This window comes from Erinaceus europaeus, chromosome 9 (assembly GCF_950295315.1).
Source record: "Erinaceus europaeus chromosome 9, mEriEur2.1, whole genome shotgun sequence".
NCBI classification, from domain to species: domain Eukaryota; kingdom Metazoa; phylum Chordata; class Mammalia; order Eulipotyphla; family Erinaceidae; genus Erinaceus; species Erinaceus europaeus.
This window is the reverse complement of record NC_080170.1, coordinates 9,475,791-9,495,929: the sequence shown is the minus strand read 5'-3', so window position 1 is coordinate 9,495,929 and position 20,139 is coordinate 9,475,791. Positions and strand designations below refer to the sequence as shown.

Below are 20,139 nucleotides of genomic sequence, written 5' to 3'. Positions count from 1 at the left end.
CAGGTGTCTATCTTTCTCTCCCCCTCTCTGTCTTCCCCTCCTCTCTCCATTTCTCTCTGTCCTATCCAACAACGACGGCATCAATAACAACAATAATAACTACAGCAACAATAAAAAGGGCAATAAAAGGGAATAAATATTTTAAAAAGGTATCTTTAAAAAAAAGAAAATGAGAGAGAGAGAGAAAGAGAGAGAGAGAGAAAGAGAGAGAGAGAGAGAGAGAAAGAGAGAGAGAGAGAGAGAAAGAGAGAGAGAGAGAGAGAGAGAGAGAGCTCCGCACTGATGTTTCTCCAGTACTACTGGGCTCCCATGTGATATATACCAGGGACTCAAACCTGAGCTGTGTGCCTGGTGAAGCAGGCTCCCCTCTGGTGAACTGTCTCCTTGATCCCCAAAAGAGAGACAGAGAGACACCTGCAGCCCTGCTTCACCACTTATGCAGCTTCCTCCCCACAGGTGGGGACCAGGGGCTTAAACCTGGGTCCTTGCACACTGTAATGAGAGTGCTTAACTTAGCCCCAGGAAGTTCTGTGTGAGCATTCTAAGAGCCCCTATCAGATGTGCAAAAGGACAAGGCAAGAATTTTATACCAGCGAAATAGGGAGGAACACAGACAGGCTCCCGCCAAAAAAAAAAAAATGTATATGACCACCCAAGGATCAAGAATATTTGATTTCTGTTACCCCCTTCCTGAGAAAGCTTGCTCATGCTGGGGCCTATCTCCTTGGCCACTCAGGAAGTCTGATATTTCCTTCCTAAGGGCCACCACCTTTTTTAGGGCTAGCATGGCAGGGGATTCTTAGTCTTTCATTAACTCAGGCCTGCGGACTTCCAACTGTGAGAATTACTGAAATTAAAAGCTACTTTCATGCTCCCCTCCCTGCCCTCCCTCTGCCTTGGCATTCAGTTTAAATAGCATCTTAAAGCAGCGACTTTTCCACCCATGCTGATGAGACCATTTACTTTTCAGACCTGGATTTTTAAAAATGAAGTCTAGCCAACTGAACAGGTAACAGTCACAGATGAGGCCTTTTCTCTAGTCACCACACTCCAGTCTCACCCTGCTGTTGAAGACAGATAGACAGACAGACACCACAGTGCCAAAGATCCCTTCAATGCAGTGGGGGTCGGGCTCAAATCTGGGAGGTGCACCTGGCAAAGCAGCGCACTATACAAGTGAGCTATCCCCCAGCCCCCCAGCCCCCTCAAGTCTTTTGCTGAGCAAGCTTTCTCAAGAAAGGGGGTCACAGGAATCACATAGTTTTCATCCTTGGGTGGTCGTATACTTTTTAAAAAAGTTATATATATATATTTATTTTCCCTGTTGTTGCCTTGTTTTTGATGCCGTCGTTGTTGGACAGGACAGAGAGAAATGGAGAGAGGAGGGGAAGACACAGAGGGGGAGAGAAAGACAGACACCTGCAGACCTGTTTCACCGTCTGTGAAGTGACTCCCCTGTAGGTGGGGAGCCAGGGGCTCGAACCTGGATCCTTAGGCTGGTCCTTGCGCTTTGAGCCATATGCGCTTAACCCGCTGTGCTACCGCCTGACTCCCACTTTTTTTTGTGGGAGCCTGTCTGTGTTCCTCCCTATTTCGCTGGTATAAAATTCTTGCCTTGTCCTTTTGCACATCTGATAGGGGCTCTTAGAATGCTCACACAGAACTTCCTGGGGCTAGGTTAAGCACTCTGATTACAGTGTGCAAGGACCCAGGTTCAAGCCCCTGGTCCCTACCTGTGGGGGGGCGGTGGAGAAAGCTACACAAGTGGTGAAGCAGGGCTGTAGGTATCTCTCTGTCTCTCTCCCTCTCTATCTCCCCCTCCCCTTTCAATTTCTCTCTGTCTTTACCCAATAAATAAATAAATAAATAAATAAGCTTTCTGATGATGGGTTTGAGACCAAGCTGATGTTTCCCTCTTCAGAAATTCATCCATTTTTTTTCCTTTTTATTTTTTTTTAAAAAATTCTTTTTATTTATTATTGGACAGAGATAACCAGAAATGTAGAGGGAAGGGGAAGATAGAGAGGGAGAGAGACAGAGAGACACCTGCAGCCCTGCTTCACCACTCAGAAAGCTTTCCCCCTGCAGGCGCGGACCCGGGCCTTGAAGCCCTTGCACACTGTAATACGTGCGCTCAACCAGGTGCGCCAACACACGGCCCCGACTCATGCATTTTTCTGGGTTGTTTTTTTTAGTGTTTTATCTCTGTCCCCTCCGGCTGCTGTGCCCGTATTCCCTCCTATTTCCTTAGCCCATCGCATTCTCTCAAGTCTTCTAATTTCATTTCTGTTCCATCTGTTTTTCTTTTTTTCTTCTCCTCCTCTCACTTTCTATTTCTCTGATGCTTGTCTTGTGTGGTGTTTCTTTTCTCTTGATTATTTTAGAGCAGCCTTCACTTCTGAATTAAACAGGGGCACCTTTCACTCATTCCTGAGCTTTTCCTAATAGTGTTTCGTGGCATTCATCTCCCCTTTTTTAAATATCAGCTTTATGTTTTTTAAAAATATTTCTTTATTTATTCCTTTTGTTGCCCTTGTTGTTTTATTGTTGTAGTTATTACTGTTGTTGTCCTTGATGTCGTTGTTGTTAGATAGGACAGAGAGAAATGGAGAGAGGTGGGGAAGACAGAGGGGGAGAGAAAGACAGACACCTGCAGATCTGCTTCACTGCCTATAAAGCTACTCTCCTGCAGGTGGGGAGCCGGGGGCTCAAACCGGGATCCTTATGCCGGTCCTTGCACTTTGTGTCACGTGCGCTTAACCCACTGCGCTACCGCCCGACTCCCAGATTTGTTTGATAGAAGGTGAGAGACAGAGATACAGAGAGAGAGAGACACATAGAGGAGATATAGTGCGGCACTGTTTCGCACTCCTGAATCATCCCCACCCCCGCAGGTGGGAAGCAGGGGGCTTGAACCCTGGTCCTCGTGCCTGGTAGTGTGTGCACTCTACTGGGTGAAGCACCCCCTAGACCCTCGGTCATGCATGCCTACTTACACCTATGTCTCTGTCTATACCTAATACACCTATATGGGCCAGACACACACATGCTCATACTTTTTGGTTGAATTCTAGTTCATTGTGAAATATTAGGCTATAGCTTTCACCAGAGCTATAGATTTCTTTCATTTAAAAAGATATATTCGTTTTTTTCACAAGGGAGAGAGAGAGAGAGAGAGAGAGAGAGAGAGATCAGAGTCATTCTCTAGTACATACAGTGCTGGGGATCAAACCTGTGACCTCAGACAAGTACATCCTGTGCTCCTCTGCAGAGCCGCCTCCCACACCCCTCCACCACCTGCACACCTCTTCTCCTTCCAAACTCGCTCTCTTCCATAGCTTTACCTGTCTAATAACCACTGAACATTTTGACAGCGCTTGACTACAATCCCGGTCTGTTTAGAGTGAAGAGAGCTGGGTTTTCCCCGTATTTTCCGGGGGGGGGGACTTCCCCTTGTCCAGAGATGATTCTCAGGAAAAAAAAATTTAAAAAAGGAGCCGTTGGGAGTACGGCGGTAGCAGCGGGTTAAGCGCACGTGGCGCAAAGCCCAAGGACCAGCATAAAGATCCATGTTCGAGTCTCCGGTTCCTCACCTGCAGGGGAGTCGCTTCACAGGCGGTGAAGCAGGTCTGCAGGTGTCTGTCTGTCTCTCCCCCTCTCTGTCTTCCCCTCCTCTCACCATTTCTCTCTGTCCTATCCAACAACAACAATAATAACTACAACAATAAAACAACAAGGGCAACAAAAAGGAATAAATAAATAAAATAAAAAGTAAAAAAAAAAATTAAAAAAAAAAGGAGCTGTCATGTTTGATTCCCACACTGGCAGAGAGACCCAGCTTGATCTGAGTAAAGCGAGCGAGGGCAGGAACCCCAGGTGAAGACACACTGTGTGTTTGTGCTGTCTGAAGACAGCACCCAGCCCACAGGCCTGTGAGCTGCAGAGTCCTTAGTGGGAGTGAGATGGCCCAACAGATCCGAGACACAGTTGTCTCCTGTGGTAAAGACTTGGACAGAGGCTGGGCCTGGGAGCCTGGGGCCCCATGCTGCAGTGACACTGGGAACCCCTTAGTCTGAGCCGCCACCCAAAGGGGATTCCTGTTCCCATGCTGAGCCCTTGCTCAGGTGAATTCCAGCTCCCAGGATGCTCCTTGTCTCAACCCGGGACTGAGCTGGTTTCAGGAACTGGCCTCTGAGTTCCTGTGGTCACTCACCACTTCCTCCTGGGCCCTGGTCTTAGGGGAAGCTGGGCTTTTGCTGGAGTCTTTCTGTCCGAGGGCACCAGACTGAAGAAGATCTGTCTGGGTGTCAGGGAGCTGGCAGAGTGGTTCTGCAGAAGACTCTGAGGTCCCAGGTTCAGTCCCCAGTACCACCAGCAGCCAGAGCTAAGCAGGACTCTGGTCAAGAAACTGTATCCATGTGTCAGCTACTGTACTGTGATATAATATGGCCCCAATCAAGTCAAACAAGCGAAAACAAAGCAACCGAGGAAGTCTGTCTTGTGCCTTCACCAAGTGTGGGTGCTGCTTCTCTTGGACACTTTAGGGTTCCAGGGCACTCTGGCTGCTCCCACAAAACATTAAAAGTCTCATCCCTTCAGGTGTGGGGAGCCAGCCCAGCCTGTTAGAGCAGCAGTTTTCACATGTGAGTTCCCAGAGGCTATGGGTTCAGTCCCTGGCATCCCCTGATGCCAGAGCTGAGCTGTACCCTCCTCTTCCGACTCTCCCCTTTCTCATTCTCTCTCATATTTGGAATGCCAGAAGCTTTTGTACAGACAGTTCCCTGGTAGTTTCAGAGTTCTCTCTCCTCTCATGACTAATTTACTATTATTATCATTATTATTATTCACCAAGAGGGTCATCGCTGGGACTCAGCCCCTGCATAGCTGCTCTCAGCAGTCATATCCCTCCTTCCGTCCTCCCTTTATTTAATAGAACAGGGAGAGGTTTAGAGAAGAGGATACGGAGAAGGAGAGAGGAAGCAAGACCACCAGCAGCCCTGCTTCACTGCTTATGAAGCTCCCCACCTGCAGGTGGGGAGCCAGGGGCTTGAACCTGGGCCCTAGCACATGACAGTGTGTGTGTTCAAACTGAGGGTGCCACCACCTGGCATCCCTGGTGACGAATTTCTACATCCTTCCCCACCCTGAGCTGCAGGCTTCCAGTCCAGCCTGCTCAGCCCTGTGGGCTTCCTCTCTACTCACCCTTGGCTCCTGGGAGCATCTGGCTCCTCTCTCTCTCTCTCCCTTCTTTCCTGCCTATCTTTCTCTCTCTCTTTTGAAATGATTTATTTATTTTATTTATTTCCTTTTGTTGCCCTTGTTTTTTTATTGCTGTTGTAGTTATTATTGTTGTTGTTACTGATGTCGTCGTTGTTGGATAGGACAGAGAGAAATGGAGAGAGGAGGGGAAGACAGAGAGGGGCAGAGAAAGAGAGACACCTGCAGACTTGCTTCACTGCCTGTGAAGCGACTCCCCTGCAGATGGGGAGCCGGGGGCTTGAACCGGGGTCCTTACGTCGGTCCTTGAGCACCATCTATGCTCAACCCACTGCCTGACTCCCTCTTTCTTTCTTTTAAAAAGAGATTTATTTTAGGAGTGAGAGACACATATATACGGATAGGAGACAGACTATCAAGAGATTACAGTGTGTAAGGACCCAGGTTTGAACCCCTGAGTGGTGAAGTAGGGCTGTAGGTGTCTCTCTGTCTCTCTCCTTCTCTGTCTCCCCCTCCCTCTCAATTTCTCTATCTCTATCCAATAATAAATAAGTAAAATATTTTTAAAAAAAGAAATAACACAGAAAGAAAGAAACAGAGACAGACACAGAGAGAGAGAGAGAGACAGAGAGAGAGAAAGACAGACAGAGAGAGACAGAGAGACAGAGACAGAGAGCGCACGCGTGAGCCCTGGCATGGACAGTGTTGAGGCTCAAACCTGGGGCCTCACCCCTGCTTGTGCTCCATTCAAGGTGAGGCCTGGGAGCTCTGGAGAAGAGGACCCTCACCTCAGCTCCTCAGTAGGGGAGCCTTTCTGCCCACTGTGGGTCATACCCTTGAAATGCAAATACATTTCAAGTGTTTTGTTTGCATGTGTCCAATATCTCACAGCCGGCCGCGATTCTCTAGATAAACCAATGTGCAGTAAGGGCCTCCCCATACATCCAGAGGGGTCTCCCCTCTCGGGGCGCCCTGTTCAGCAGGCCTGGGCCATGCCCGAAAAGACAGAGGACCCAAGCTCAGGGATCCTTCCCGAAGGGGGTTTCTTTGAATTGGGGGAGGGAGCTGATCTGAGAGTAGCCCCCTTCCTGTGTTTCTCCCCTCATCTCTGGTCCCTGCCACTGCCCCGGTCCTGCTGGTTTGAGGAGGCAGGGCAGCAGTCCCTGGGGGTCCTGCCTTCTGGTGCGGGTCGGGGCGGCGGTGGGGGGGGCTGGGGGGGACAGGCCCCCTGTGCTCACGAAGACACAGTGCCCCAGACTGCGGGGGGGGGGGGGGAGGCAGGAAGGAGGAGGAGGAAGAGGAAGAAGAGAAGAGGAGGAGACAAGAAGGGAGGAGGGAGGAGGAGGGAGAGAAGGAGAAGGGGAAAGAGAAAGAGGAGGAGGAGGGTGAGGAAGATGAAGAGGAGGAGGAAGGGAGACAAGAAAGAACAAAAGCAGGATTCACCTGCTTTCTCTTCTGCTCCTGTCTAGTCCTCTCTGTCCCTCTCCTGGGGCAGAAGGAGGAAAGGAGGAAGGAAGCAGCTTTCTACTCACAATTCAAATCCACCCGTCCTTCCTTCCTTCCTTCCTTCCTTCTTTCCTTCCTTCCTTCCTTTCTTTCTTCTTCTTTTTATTTTTTATGATCATATTTCTCTCCCTTCCTCCCATCCTCCCTACCCCACCCCGAACTGATATCCCCTTGGACCACCTTTTATTTTATTTTAGCCTTTTTACAAAACTGCCAGAAAATGATTGGAACGGAGAACAAAAGGCCCCTGGAGTGGCTGGAAGGCAGACCCCAGGAGCTCCCATTCAGCCGCCTCCTTACTTATGCAAACCGGTCCCCCAGGATCCAGCCTCTAAGTGATTAAATGCTGGCTCCCAGGCCTGGGGTGGAGAATACAGAAAGCGGGGGGGGGGGGGGGGGGGGGAGGGGGGCACATTTCTCCTGGCTCTCCAGAAGCCAAACAGCCCCCACTCAACCCCTGTTTTCTCTAGACTGGGGCCCGGGTTCCCCCAGGGAAGAGACTCTAGATCCTCGTTCCTATCCAAGAGCTCAGAACAGAGGTAAATCCCCAGCACATGTGGAGTGCCTCCTACTCACCGGGTGGGGGTACTGGGTAGCTGGCTTTTCTGTCCCTGGACTGACCCAGGAAAGGCCCCACAGCAGGGTCAAGGGGTTGGTGCCACCTCATAGCATGTATGACACACACACAGGACTTAGGGACAGCGGTCAGGGCCTGGGGTTTTTGTGTCATTCTGGGCCCTGAACTTAAAGAAAGCAGATGATTGCATAACATGCACAAAAGGAAGAGAAAGGAATGAATTGGTGAATGAACAAGTGAATCAGGGAATGAATAACTGCACCAGGAGATGAATGAATGAATGAATGAATGAGGCAGGGAAGGGATGAGTTCATGGATGAATGACCCAGTTGAATGAATGAAGCAGTTGAAAGAGAGCTGACAAAAATAGGGAAAGCAGGGGCCAGGTGATAGCGCAGAGGGTTACGTGCACATGGCACAAATCACAAGGACCGGCATAAGGATTCCGGTTCGAGTACCCAGTTCAAGCCCCTGGCTCTCTATCTGCACGGGGCTCACTCCACAAGTGGTGAAGTAGATCTGCAGGTGTTTATTTTTCTCTTCTCTTCCTCTCTTGATTTTCTCTCAGTCTTATCCAACAACAGCAGCAATAACAACAAAGGTAACAAAATGGAAAAAAAAGGCCTCCAGGAGCAGTGCATTTGTAGTGCAGGCACTGAGCTCCAGTGATAACCCTGGAGGCAAAAAACAAACAAACAAAAACCTCCAGAAATCTTGGGGGCTGGGCAGTGGCACACCTGTTTAACTGCACTTATCACCATGTACAAGTACCTGCATTTGAGTTCTCACTCCCTCACCTGCTGTGGGGGCGGGGGGGGGTCACCTCTCAAGCAGTGAAGCAGGTCTGCAAGTGTCTATGTCTCCCTCCCTCTATTGTTTTTTAAATATTAAAAAAATATTTATGTATTTATTTATTCCCTTTTGTTGCCCTTGTTTTATTGTTGTAATTGATGTCGTTGTTGGATAGGACAGAGAGAAATGGAGAGAGGAGGGGAAGACAGAGAGGAGGAGAGAAAGATAGACACCTGCAGACCTGCTTCACCACTTGTGAAGCGACTCCCCTGCAGGTGGGGAGCTGGGGGCTCGAACCAGGATCCTTACACTGGTCCCTGCACTTTGCATCACCTGTGCTTAACCCGCTGCGATACCACCCGACTCCTCTCTCCCTCTATTAACCTCCTCCTCTCTCAATTTATTTAATTTATATCAAATAAATAAAGAAAAAATATGTAGAAACTATACAAGCCTCTTAATTCATTTGGTTGTCATCAATTATAGACTAAGCCATTACTGCTGCCCAGAAAGAAAGGCTTATTCATCAAAAGCCAAAGGTGGAGTGGACATATTGTCATGTGCAAGGACCCAGGTTCAAGCCCCCACTCCCCACCTGCAGGGGGAAGCTTCGCAAGCAGTGAAGCAGAACCATGGGTGTTGCTCTGTTTCTGTCTTCCCCTTCCATCTCGATTTCTCTGTGGCTGCCCACCAAATAAAGAAAATATTTAATCAGCAGGGACAACAGTGATCGAAGCAAGCCAATTCATGGGCCATGTGCAGGCTGACGGCCGTGCCCAGCTCTGACGCCCCAGCCCCAGGTCTGTCATCTCCCCAGTGTGTCTGTGGCTTGGTGGCATGTCTGGTGCTTCTTTGTCACTCAGCCCAGGTCTCTGCCATGCAGGGGGATGTGTGAATGTCCCTTCTCCACTGCTAGTGACTCAGTTACAACCTCGTCCTAACAATTTCTTCTTGCTTAAAACAGAGAAGTGCAAATTAAAGTCTTTCTCCCTAACAATTTCTTTGTTGTCCTTTCCTGCTGTTACACAGAGTTGAATGAGGGAAGCAGTGATTACCTGAATGGATGGATGGATGAATGAATGAATGAACCAGTGGATGAGTGGATGGATCAGGGGATCAATGAATGATGGATGGATGGATGGATGGATAGACGGACCTGTGGATGAAGGAATGAAGTATCGGACAAAGACACGAACCATCTGAGAACAATGCAGGGCTTAGCAGCTGAGGGCCTGGGCTTTGGAGTCTGGCCTCTGGTTCCCGCCCCGTCACTGAGGACTTGCCTTGTGGTTCCTGGCAACCCAGCCTGTGGGTTCTCTCCATGCTCCCTCAGTTCCACCACGATCTGGAGCCAGAAGTGGCTCCCTGGAGCTTGAGCTGAGTAGCTCTGACGCTACCAGGAAGGGTCACAGGGAGCAGAGGAGCAAAGGGCACGGCTGGGGGCAGTTGAACTGGGGGGGGGGGGTAGAGATGTTCATGACGTCACCCGGGGCCCCTCAGCACCAACCCAGATATGGAGCCCTCCCATCCCCACCTCCACCTCCCCTGGACTTCTCTGCAGCCCTGTGCTCAAGGCACACATCCTTCTGGAACCTTCCACTGCTCCGGCCAGAGCCACTCACTGTGATGCTCCAGGCTGGTTACAGGACCCACTTCCTGTCCACTCCTTCCCCTTTCCTCTGCACCACCAACAATATTTCATTCATTTATTTATTATTAGTGATTTACAAAATTGTGAGATTACAGGGGTAGAATTCCATATAGTTCCCGCCACCAGAGTTCTGTGCCCCATTCCCTCCACAGAACTGGTGGTTCTCCCAAGGTCACAGATATGGGCAGATTCTATAAATATATATATATATATATATATATATATATATATATATATATATATATACTCCATTTTTAAAATCAATCCTGCCTTCACTTCTTTCCCTTTCTTCCTTTTCTTCTCTTTCTCTTTCTTTCTTTCATCTTCAGGTTATTACTAGGGTTTGGTGCCTGGGAGAGAGAAAGATAGACACCTGTAGACCTGATTTGCTGCATCTGCATCCCCCCTGCAGGTGAGGAGCCAGGGGCTCGAAGCCTGGTCCTTGCACAGCTCCTTCTGCTTTGTATTATGTGCACTTACCTGGGTGCGCCACGTGCAGGCCACCCCTTCACTTCTTTTCTAAGTCACCCCTACACCTGTTACCACTTCCAGGTGTCTTCCCTTTTTTCCTCTGCTCTCTCAGGTAAGAGAAACAGTGCCCCGGCTTCCTCTTGATGTTTTCCAGAATCGCTTCCTTTTCATTGATGATATAAAAACAAGATTAGGGGGCCAGGTGGTAGTGTATCTGGTTAGGTGCACATGTTACAATGCACAAGGACCTGGGTTCGAGCCCCTGGTCCCCACCTGCAAAGGGAAAGCTTTGCAAGTGGTGAAGCCGTGCTGCAGGTATCTCTCTGTCTCTCCCTCTCTAACTCTCCTTCTCGTCTCAAGTTCTGGCTGTCTCTATCTAATAAATAAATAAAGATAAAAAAATAAATAAAATGAAAACAAAGTTAGTGGTGACAAAGGCTTTGGGTCCTGGTGGAATTGGGGTCCAGTGATGTCTGGTTTACTGCTCCTGTCACTTACCCCTCTGGGAGTAGGGACCAGAACTCTTTATGGGGTGCAGAAGCTGAGAGTTCTGGCTTCTGTCATTGCTTCTCTGCTAGACATGGGTGTTGGCAGGTGGATCCACACCCCCAGCCTGTTTCTATTTTCCCTAGTGGGGCAGGGCTCTGGGGAGGGGGAGTTTCTGGGAAGCGTTGACACCAAGAATCTCTAGTTGTATCTCAATGAGGTTGGTTCCTTTTGCATTTCAATAGCCTATGCTTTTTGTTTTCATTTTTAGCCCTTTCCCCCTTTCTTCCCATCTTTCTCCAGGCTGCCCTTCCCTGGAGACACACATGGTTAAAATGCATTTTGCGTATCCAGAGGGGCCAGAGGGAAGGCCGGGCTCCTGATTGCAATCACCCAGGAGAGCTCCCCTGGTTACTAAAGCCGGCGAAACAAGTCTGGGACGGCCTGTCTGTCTGTCTGTCTGTCCCACTGGAAAGAAAAGCCTAGGAGAGGAAAACTAATACCCCCTGCAGCTCTGCTGGCGCCTTGGGGTGGGCTGGATTCTCTGTTTTGCAGATGGGGCTCAGAAAGAGGGGCAAGACCAGCCAGACTAATCCCTCTGGGCTGGGGGGGTCAATTGACCATCTGGGGCCAGGGGTCCAGAGTCTTGCATGGAAGGCTCCATCCCACCCCAGGGTGTCTTTGCAGCCAGCATGCAAAGACAGCTTCCTGCTCTGATCCATCAAACCCCGCACCTTTCCTCCTGAACTGTGGACGTTTTGCGCCACCTGCTGGTGATTCTCAGCAGCGCCCGGCTACAGCCGAGCAATCTTGAGGACTCTTCTGCCCCCTCGCGGTGAGATCGGGTACGGCGGCTTCCTTCACACCTGGAGCCCAGGTGGTCACTATGGTCTGTTAGCATTTTCAGAGTTAGGAGAGCACCAGTGATTGGCTGAAATCTCCCTTACTTGGGAGCTGAGACACCCACCCCACCCCACCCCACCCCCAGCCCCCGCAGCCCCAGGATCTGCTTCTGAGTCTGTGCTCAGCTCATTGGATAGTCTGGCTTGGTGCCTTTCCTTTATTATTATTATTAATTTTTCCCTTTTGTTGCCCTTGTTGTTTTATTGTTGTTGATGTCGTCGTTGTTGGATAGGACAGAGAGAAATGGAGAGAGGAGGGGAAGACAGAGGGAGAGAGAAAGATAGACACCTGCAGACCTGCTTCACCACCTGTGAAGCGACTCCCCTGCAGGTGGGGAGCCCGGATCCTTATGCTGGTCCTTGCGCTTTGTGCCACATGCGCTCAACCCGCTGTGCTACTGCCCGACCCTCCTGGTGCTTTTTCTAATGAAACAAATATAATAGGAACATCCCAGAAACAAAAGTTAAACAGACGTCACAGTAACTATTTTGGGCTCTATCTTCCTGTCTTTTATACATGAGTTTATCAATTATTACAAACTTTGGCTCTATTTTTGGTAATTATTTTTTTTAAAAAAATGTATGTGTATTAGAAACATTGGTATGCCAAGGGATTGAACCTGGGGCTTCAGGCCTGTAAATACATTTCTTCCTTTTCCAAAATATATATTTTAACTTTATTTCATTTGATAGGACAGAGAGAAAAGAGAGAAATTGAGAAGGGGCTAGAGAAGGAGAGAGATACAGAGACACCTGCAGCCCCGCTTCACGGCTTGCAAGCTTTCCTCCTGCAGGTGGAGACTGGGGGCTTGAACCTGGGTCCTTGAGCACGGCCACATGTGAACTGAGCCAGGCGCTGACCTCACCACCTGATCCCTGTTTTTTCTTCCACAGCACTTATATGTTAAGTCCAGAAGCAGAAAATCTGGAAAACTAGAAAACTACAAAGACAATTTATCATTTATTTTTACTTTTCGTCACCAAAGGAAGGCAATCACCTTCCTTCCTTTTCAGACAGGAAGAGACAGACAGACAGACCAACACCACAGCACAAAGCTTTCTCCAATGCAGCAGGGGGCTGGGCCTGAGCCCAGGTTTGCATTGGGCAAAGCAGGAACACAGGGGAGTTATCTCGCCTGCCCTGATCTATCATTTGTAACCCCACCAGCAGAAGACAGCCCCAATTCCGAGTTTAGTTTACAACGTGTGGCCTGCAACTGTTATTTATCTCCACTTTCTTCTCAGCTTATCTTTTGTGACAGCTGACTGGTACTTATCTCCAAAGCTATTACTCAAGAATCCAAAACAGTAGCAGGAAATTAAAAAAAAAAAAAAAGCCCCGGGGAAAATTTTTGTGTGTCTTGAGTTACGCCCACCATAGTGTGCTTTCTTATTATTGTGTTTAAACTGGGACCTCCCATCTGTACTTTCAGAGAGAGAGACAGAGAGACAGACATAGGAGACACACCACAGCACTGGAGCCCCCCCCCCAAGGGTCCACCAGGGGGTTTAAAGTAGGAACCTCACTCTCCCTGTTCACCCCAGAGTGCCAGGAACTGCACCACGTGGTGGGTGGGAAAGGGGCTCCCCTACGCAGCTGGTGTTTGCTGGCAGGTGAAATGCAGGGGTGGGTGTCAGACTCTTCACTAGGAGTTACTGACAACGTCCAGACAGAAAGGCTGCCTGGAAGGTCCCGCCGGCTGTCCCACCAAGTCTGTGCCACCGGCCGCTTGACAAAGGAGAGAGAGAACTGAGTTTGAGCCAGTCTGAGTTTATTTCACATTTCATCCAGTTGAGCTGAAATCACACATGGGCTTGACGCTGGTGAGACAACTGCGCTGATGATGGGACGCGCTGCCAGTCAGACTTGCCCACACCCGGCCGCCTTTCACACTTTATCGCACTCCGCTTGGACATTTCCCCAGAAAAAAAAAAAAGTAGTTTATCTATGCATTGGGCAAAGACTGCCAAACCCTGGGTTTGTTTGTTCCTTTTGATAAACCATAATGAAATAATACAGTTAATATTTCTATTAAAAAAAAAAACTATCAATAGTCAAAGCCTCAGTCAAAAATGTTAAAGACACAGTTCCACGTTCCTAGTGTCTCTCTCTCTCTCTCTCACACACACACACACACACACACACACACACACACACACACACACACACGACACAGTTGCAGGTTCCTGGTGTCTCTGTCTGTCTCTCTTTCCCTCTCACACACACACACACACACACAGTGGTATTCTGGTCCTAGTTTCCTTCTGGATATAACATCTACAAGTCCCCCGCCAGCCTTTAGGAGAGCGCATTTAGTGGTCGTGCATTTTTCAGTGAAGGTTAACATTCTGAACTGGGTGATGGATACCGTGCTTCAGGATTCTGTGCTAAGTTGGGGCAGGTGGGAAAGAGAACTGTACCTCTTCACATTCTTGCTAAAAAGCTCCCTCTAACAGCAAGGCCATGTGAGAAGATCTTGGCAGTTAAGACAGGAAGGCTCAGAGCGGCCCCTCCAACTCCCTTTCTAGACCCGGGAGTCCTTCCAGTGAAAAGTGAAGTCATGTTTTTACTTCAGGAGGGAATCAGTCTGATCGCACTGTTGGCCCGAATTGCTCAAGAGCGAAGTCTACATTTTTGTTTTCTGATTACAAGGCTCTGAATCACAGCGGAGCTGAGGGCTTTGCCTGGAACCTCTGGGTCGTGGCAGATGGCACACGTGTGTCTTCTGTGACATCAGACACAGCGCTGCTGGGACAGGGCAGTGTGGTACAACCCACGATTGGGTACAATCCAGAGACTAACCCGTCAACCGGGGCAGAATGGAATCTCCAGAATTATTCATACGGACCCACAGTCACACCACTTCCCTGTCTTTCTTGAAGCCAAAGGGATGACAGAAAAGAAGGCGGGTAGGAGGCTGGAATCGGACTTTTCACACCTTAAAAAAGCAAACCCACAGACTCATCTGATGCAACCCGGCCTCGTGAAGTGTTGGTGTGGGAGCAAAGTTCCCAAACGGGACACTTGTACATCTCAGTGGTCATCGTATTAACAGATGCCAAGAAGTGGCCAGAAAGTCAACAAGTGTCAGCTGAGACTCGGCATCGTCAGGAGAACGTCACCAGGAACACGTCCAAATGCCACCCACAGAAAGCCACTAGCACGGCGAACTCTTGTCAAGTACTGTGACTTGAAGGTGGGTGGGACACCTGATTCCACTGACCTCAAAAAAACTACTAAAGAAACACAATTCAGCATCTGTTGTGGGTTTGCCGGATTGGAAGCGAGCGGTCCTTCGGTTTTTAAGATTTTATTCTTGGTGGCTGTTATTCCTACAGCTTTTGTGACTCATTGAACGGCTTTGCCACTGAGCCTCTTTTGTTTTTCCACGATCCTTCCTGAAAGCGGGTTGATTAGAGGCCAAGAGTGGGATGCAGACTAGACTGTGTTGAACAGATCTCTTCCCCACGACGGCTGATCCACCAACGTCTGTGAACAGACAGAGACCATCTCTGCTGTTGGCCTGAGTGAAGGCTGGGACGCTGTCTTGGGAGCTACTGGAAGGACATTTTTGTAAAGGAGAACATGATTTGAGTACTGAGGGGCCAGAAGGATTTGGGTCTTTGTCCACCCGGCGTGCGGGGCCGGAAGTAGCAGCTTGACTCTTAAGGTTTCTGGAACCAGGAGAAGCCAGACTGAGTTTCCTGGCCCGCTGGGTTTGTGGCGGGCTGCGGTGTGGGGAGGGGACACCACCCCATCGGTCACAGTCCCTTGTTGAAGTACACGCGCTGTAAGTCAGGGTGGGTCTTTTGGATCTCGGCTTGCAACTCGGGCTCCAGGCTGGTCACAGACATGGAGCTGGGGACAAGGGAGAGATGACAGCGTGAGGCGGGCAGGGCTGGGAAAGAGGGGCCCCCATCCCCTCCAAGCCAGAGTCCTGCTCCAGGAATGCCAGAAAACAGGCAGAGCATCAGGAGGTCGTGGGCACATGCCCTCAGTTGAATGAATCTTAGATGAACAAAAAGACCAGAGTGTAAATAGAGTGGGAGAGTGTAGAGGGGAGGACAACCTTGTGGAGGAGGAAGTTGCTTTCATCCAAAGCGAGACCCGAGTGTGAGGACAGACCAGGCTCCACGGGTCAGGAGACGGGTCGCAGGGAGAGGCCCTGGCCACCTCAGCTGTGTCCCTGGGGACGGGGCTGGAGTTCTTTTATATGACAAAGCTATTATTGTTTTTGGTGGTGAACTAGATGGCAAATGTGTACAAACAGATCTGCACCAGAGCTAAGTGGACTGATGAGGCAGAATTCCAGCTGCCGAGGGTGGAAGTAGGGAACTGAAGCCCACATGGGTGACTGCTCTCCCCTCCACCCCCCGCCCCTCTCTGCTCAAGATCACAGGGTTATTGCTCTGTTCCAGTCTTCACTTCTCCATCAGGGGCATGAGTGGAACCACGGCCTCCCCCTTGTCAATGGTTTCTGGGTTCCAGAACTCATCACCAGGCCAGAGACTAAGAAACACGTACCTCTTCTGAGGGAACAAGGCACAGCACAGAGGTGTTGCAAAGACCAAGCTTTAAAAGAAAAGAAGAACAAGAAAAAAAATCAACAACCAAAAAGGAGGCAGATCAGAGCATTTCGAACTGGTCTTGTGCATTACTTCACTGTTCTAACAGTCCTGTCTTTGCAAATGCTTATTCTCAAAATTCTCCTATTTAACCAGAGCACTGCTCAGCTCTGGCTTGTGGTGGTGCAGGGAATTGAACCTGAGACCTCAGGAGTCTTGGGCATTGAAAGTCTGTTGTGCAAACCTCTTTACTACTGTACTACCTCCCAAACTGGTTTTGCTTTTTTTTTTTTTTAAAGAAATAATTTTCTTTTAAAAAATTTTATTTATTTATTCCCTTTTGTTGCCCTTGTTACAATTATTATTGTTGTCATCATTGTTGGACAGGACAGAGAGAAATGGAGAGAGGAGGGGAAGACAGAGAGGGGGAGAGAAAGATAGACACCTGCAGACCTGCTTCACCGCCTGTGAAGCGACTCCCCTGCAGGTGGAGAGCCGGGGGCTCGAACCGGGATCCTTACGCCGGTCCTTGCGCTTTGCACCACCTGCATTCAAGCCGCTGCGCTACCACCCAACTCCCGCTTTTTTTTTTTTTTTTAAAGTATTATTGTATTACAAAAATATATGCCCCATCATGTGAGCTATATTGTCAGGGACTGCCAAAAGCAATACTTATATATACATGTGTGTGTAAACATATATATATATATATATATATATATATATATATATATATATATATATATATATATATATATATAATTTTGTTTTTATCAAAGAGCTACAGGAATTAAAAAAAAAAATCTCACAAATTATGGCACATGTGGTTGGCTTCTCTAGAAAGACAATGGACTTCGGTCTGATTATGAAAACCCATAGGTTCCAGACCATTCTCTGACAGTCTCAATTTCATAACCTGTGTTCTACATGTCCCATACTTATCCCAGAATGAGAACTGGGCAGCACAGAATCATTCCACTCACCAGAAGCCGACCAGGCCAACTTGAACAGGTGCACTCATCCACGGGAATCTCTGTGTGGAAAAAGAAGTGACTTGAATACAACCTACAGCGGGTTCCCAGAGACCATTCCTCCTGGTGTTCGGCAGGTAGGGAGTGTCCGGAATCATAAGAGGAGCAGGACGCACTGGGGTTAGAGGATCCGGGGTTCACACTGCAGTGTGTGGTGTGCACTAGCCCTGACTCCTATCAGCCTCCTTAATCGGTCCATGAACACACACAAGCAGAGATGTAAGGTCTCCTCAGATATATATGTTCCCTTCTTGCATATAACCTGGGAGGTGCCTGCAGGTGGGGAGCCGAGGTCCTTGTACTTAGTACTGTGTGCACTTAACTGGGTGCGCCACCACCCAGCCCCCATGACAGCTCTCTAAAGAGTGCGGGCGAAGACACATCAGCTTCTTCAGCCATTCTTTAAGAGCCCGCTACCTGCAGAAGTGAGCACTGTGGAGACTCTACATTCTGGGCACAAGTCCTTCTGCATGTTCTCCATACATCTGCTTCCCAGTGTGTTTCTTGCTTTCTTTTTAATTAATTCATGTATTTTCCCTTCTGTTGCCCTTGTTGTTTTAGCGTGTGGTTATTCTTATTGTTGTGATTGATGCCGTCGTTGTTAGATAGCACAGAGAGAAATGGAGAGAGGAGGGGAAGACAGAGAGGGGGAGAGAAAGACAGACACCTGCAGACCTGCTTCACCGCCTGTGAAGCGACTCCCCTGCAGGTGGGGAGCCGAGGGGGCTCGAACCGGGATCGTTAGGCTGGTCCTTGCATTTTGCGCCACGTGAGCTTAACCCGCTGAGCTACTGCCAGACTCCCGTTTCTTGCTTTCTTATCCTCTCTCAAGATTTCACAAAACAGAGCCTTAACAATAAGGGGACCCCCACTTATTGTTTAGTGCTTGATTGTTGGTATGCATGAGACCCCTTCTGTTTCATTTGGTTTAAATCCCCCTTGCTTAACACTATTCTATTTACATAAACACTTCATTCTGTTTACATAACCGCTGTTAACAAGTTCCACCCTCCCTCCAGGGCATTAGTGGTTCAGTGATAGAATTCTCGCCTGCTCCACCCCCTCTCCTTGTCACACCCTGATCCTCTCCTTGTCACACTCTGATTTTCACCAGTCACTTTTCTCTCCACCCTCTCTATGTCACATCCTGTTTCCACCCTACTTGGCAAGTATATATAGACAGCATTGTGAGTTTTATGGTACCTTGAGTTTAGCTTAGCTCGGCTTAGATTGTGCTGCGTCCTGCATGAATAAAGAGATACTGCCTACAGCTTAACCATGAGTCCCTGGTCGTCTGTTACCCACCCGTGAAGCCAGCCCAGCGAAAACAACACTTGATGAACTGCTTCTGAAGCAACACCCAGAAAACCTTTCACTTAACTGAGTTTCAAGATGACTTATTTGATTTTAAGACTTTTCTTTTTAAAAAAATATTTTTAACATTTACTTTTATTTATTTATTACTGAATAGAGACAGAGTGACATTGAGAGAGGAGGAGGAGCAGAGGGAGAGAGACAGAGAGACACCTGTAGTTCTACTTCCCCACTGGTGAAACTTCATCCCTGCTGGTGGGGACTAGGGCCTTGAACCTGCAGTCTTGTGCACTGTAGTGTATGTGCTTAACCAGGTGTGCCACCACCTGCTCCCTCTAAATCGATTTTATTTAGACATTTCACAGTTTTGCATTTAGAACCTACGAGCCACTGGGCTCTGCTACAGAGCCCGGAATGTGGTAGGTGCCCGACACACGCATTCCTTTGGTGATTTTGGCTGCTAGGCACACAATTAAGACCACTGTGAGTGTCCAAACTTCGTGCCTGTCACTTTTCTTTCTTTTTTTTTAATTTTTAAATTAATTTTCCCTTTTGTTGCCCTTGTTTTTCATTGTTGTTGTTATTGATGTCATCGTTGCTGGGTAGGACAGAGAGAAATGGAGAGGAGGGGAAGACAGAGAGGGGAAGAGAAAGACAGACACCTGCAGACCTACTTCACTGCCTGTGAAGCGACTCCCTTGCAGGTGGGGGGCCTGAGGCTCGAACCTGGATCCTTAACAGCCGGTCCTTGTGCTTTGCGCCTCTTGCACTTAACCCGCTGCGCTGCCGCCCGACTCCCGCCTATCACTTCTCTAATGGGGAACTGGTGGGTCTTGGGGGAGGATGAATGCTGTTAGATGCTTAGTTTTATAAAAGGACTCGGAGTTATTTGAATAAATTGCCATTGAAACGGGGCCACCAGGCTGGGAACTGGAGTGATGAGAGCAGCCACTGTGACAAGACTTCACACAAGCTGCTAAAAGGCCGCAGTCACACGAGGCTTGCTGAGAGGCATTGCTGGGTCCCTGAGACTGCGCCCGAGTGAGCGCTTCCACACTACGATCATCCTCTCTGGCATTATGCTATTCCACTGCAGAATACTGTGCCCCAGGAATGGTTCCGTAGCCCCCATGTCCACTTGGTCGATTCCAAATTATATTCCTCCATGAGGATAATTTCTGGAACCATCCGTTCCACCCCGGTTCCATGGCTGCCAGTTCTTAGCAACATCGCCCCGCCAGATATTTGTCGGGATGCGGCATCATCTAAGTTCATTTCCCACGTCTACACTCGACCGGACCTGCCAATATACGCGGATATCTTCGCCCACCCTGTCCAACGCTTGACGTCTCGTCACCCAATCTGGTCCCCTACGCCTACACTGAACTTCTCTGTTCCAGACTCTTGGAAACAGAGCTGGCAGTCAGCTGAGGTAAAGAACAAACACCTCATCGCAGACCCCTGCAAGCGTCAACCCGGCTTTGACCCAGCATGTTATGATCGGGCCCTCCTCAATCGCTATCGAACAGGCCATGGCCGGTGCGCCGCTATGTTCCATCGCTGGGGGGCCAGAGACGACCCGAACTGCCCCTGCGGCTCCAGACAGACTACGACCCACATAGTCAA

The 20,139-nt window shown here is 49.0% G+C and overlaps 1 protein-coding gene across 4 annotated transcripts in view; it reads right to left on the bottom strand.

Moving 5' to 3' along the window:
• Positions 1–13,357: 13,357 nt before the first annotated feature.
• Positions 13,358–20,139, bottom strand: part of SFXN1 (sideroflexin 1) — a 29,757-nt gene continuing 22,975 nt past the window's right edge. For 2 of the 4 annotated variants that reach the window (XR_009551484.1, XR_009551486.1), the window contains 4 exons: positions 17,152–17,201; positions 16,128–16,175; positions 13,739–15,461; positions 13,358–13,707 (listed from right to left, as the gene is read on the bottom strand). Coding sequence is in view for 1 of the 4 variants with exons in the window: in XM_007524366.3 (XP_007524428.2) it covers positions 15,365–15,461; positions 16,128–16,175; positions 17,152–17,201 (195 nt within the window). In the remaining 3 variants the exon portion in view is untranslated. Of the gene's footprint in view, positions 15,462–16,127; positions 16,176–17,151; positions 17,202–20,139 lie in introns of all 4 variants that reach the window. The other 2 variants (XR_009551485.1, XM_007524366.3) reach the window with 2 other exon arrangements.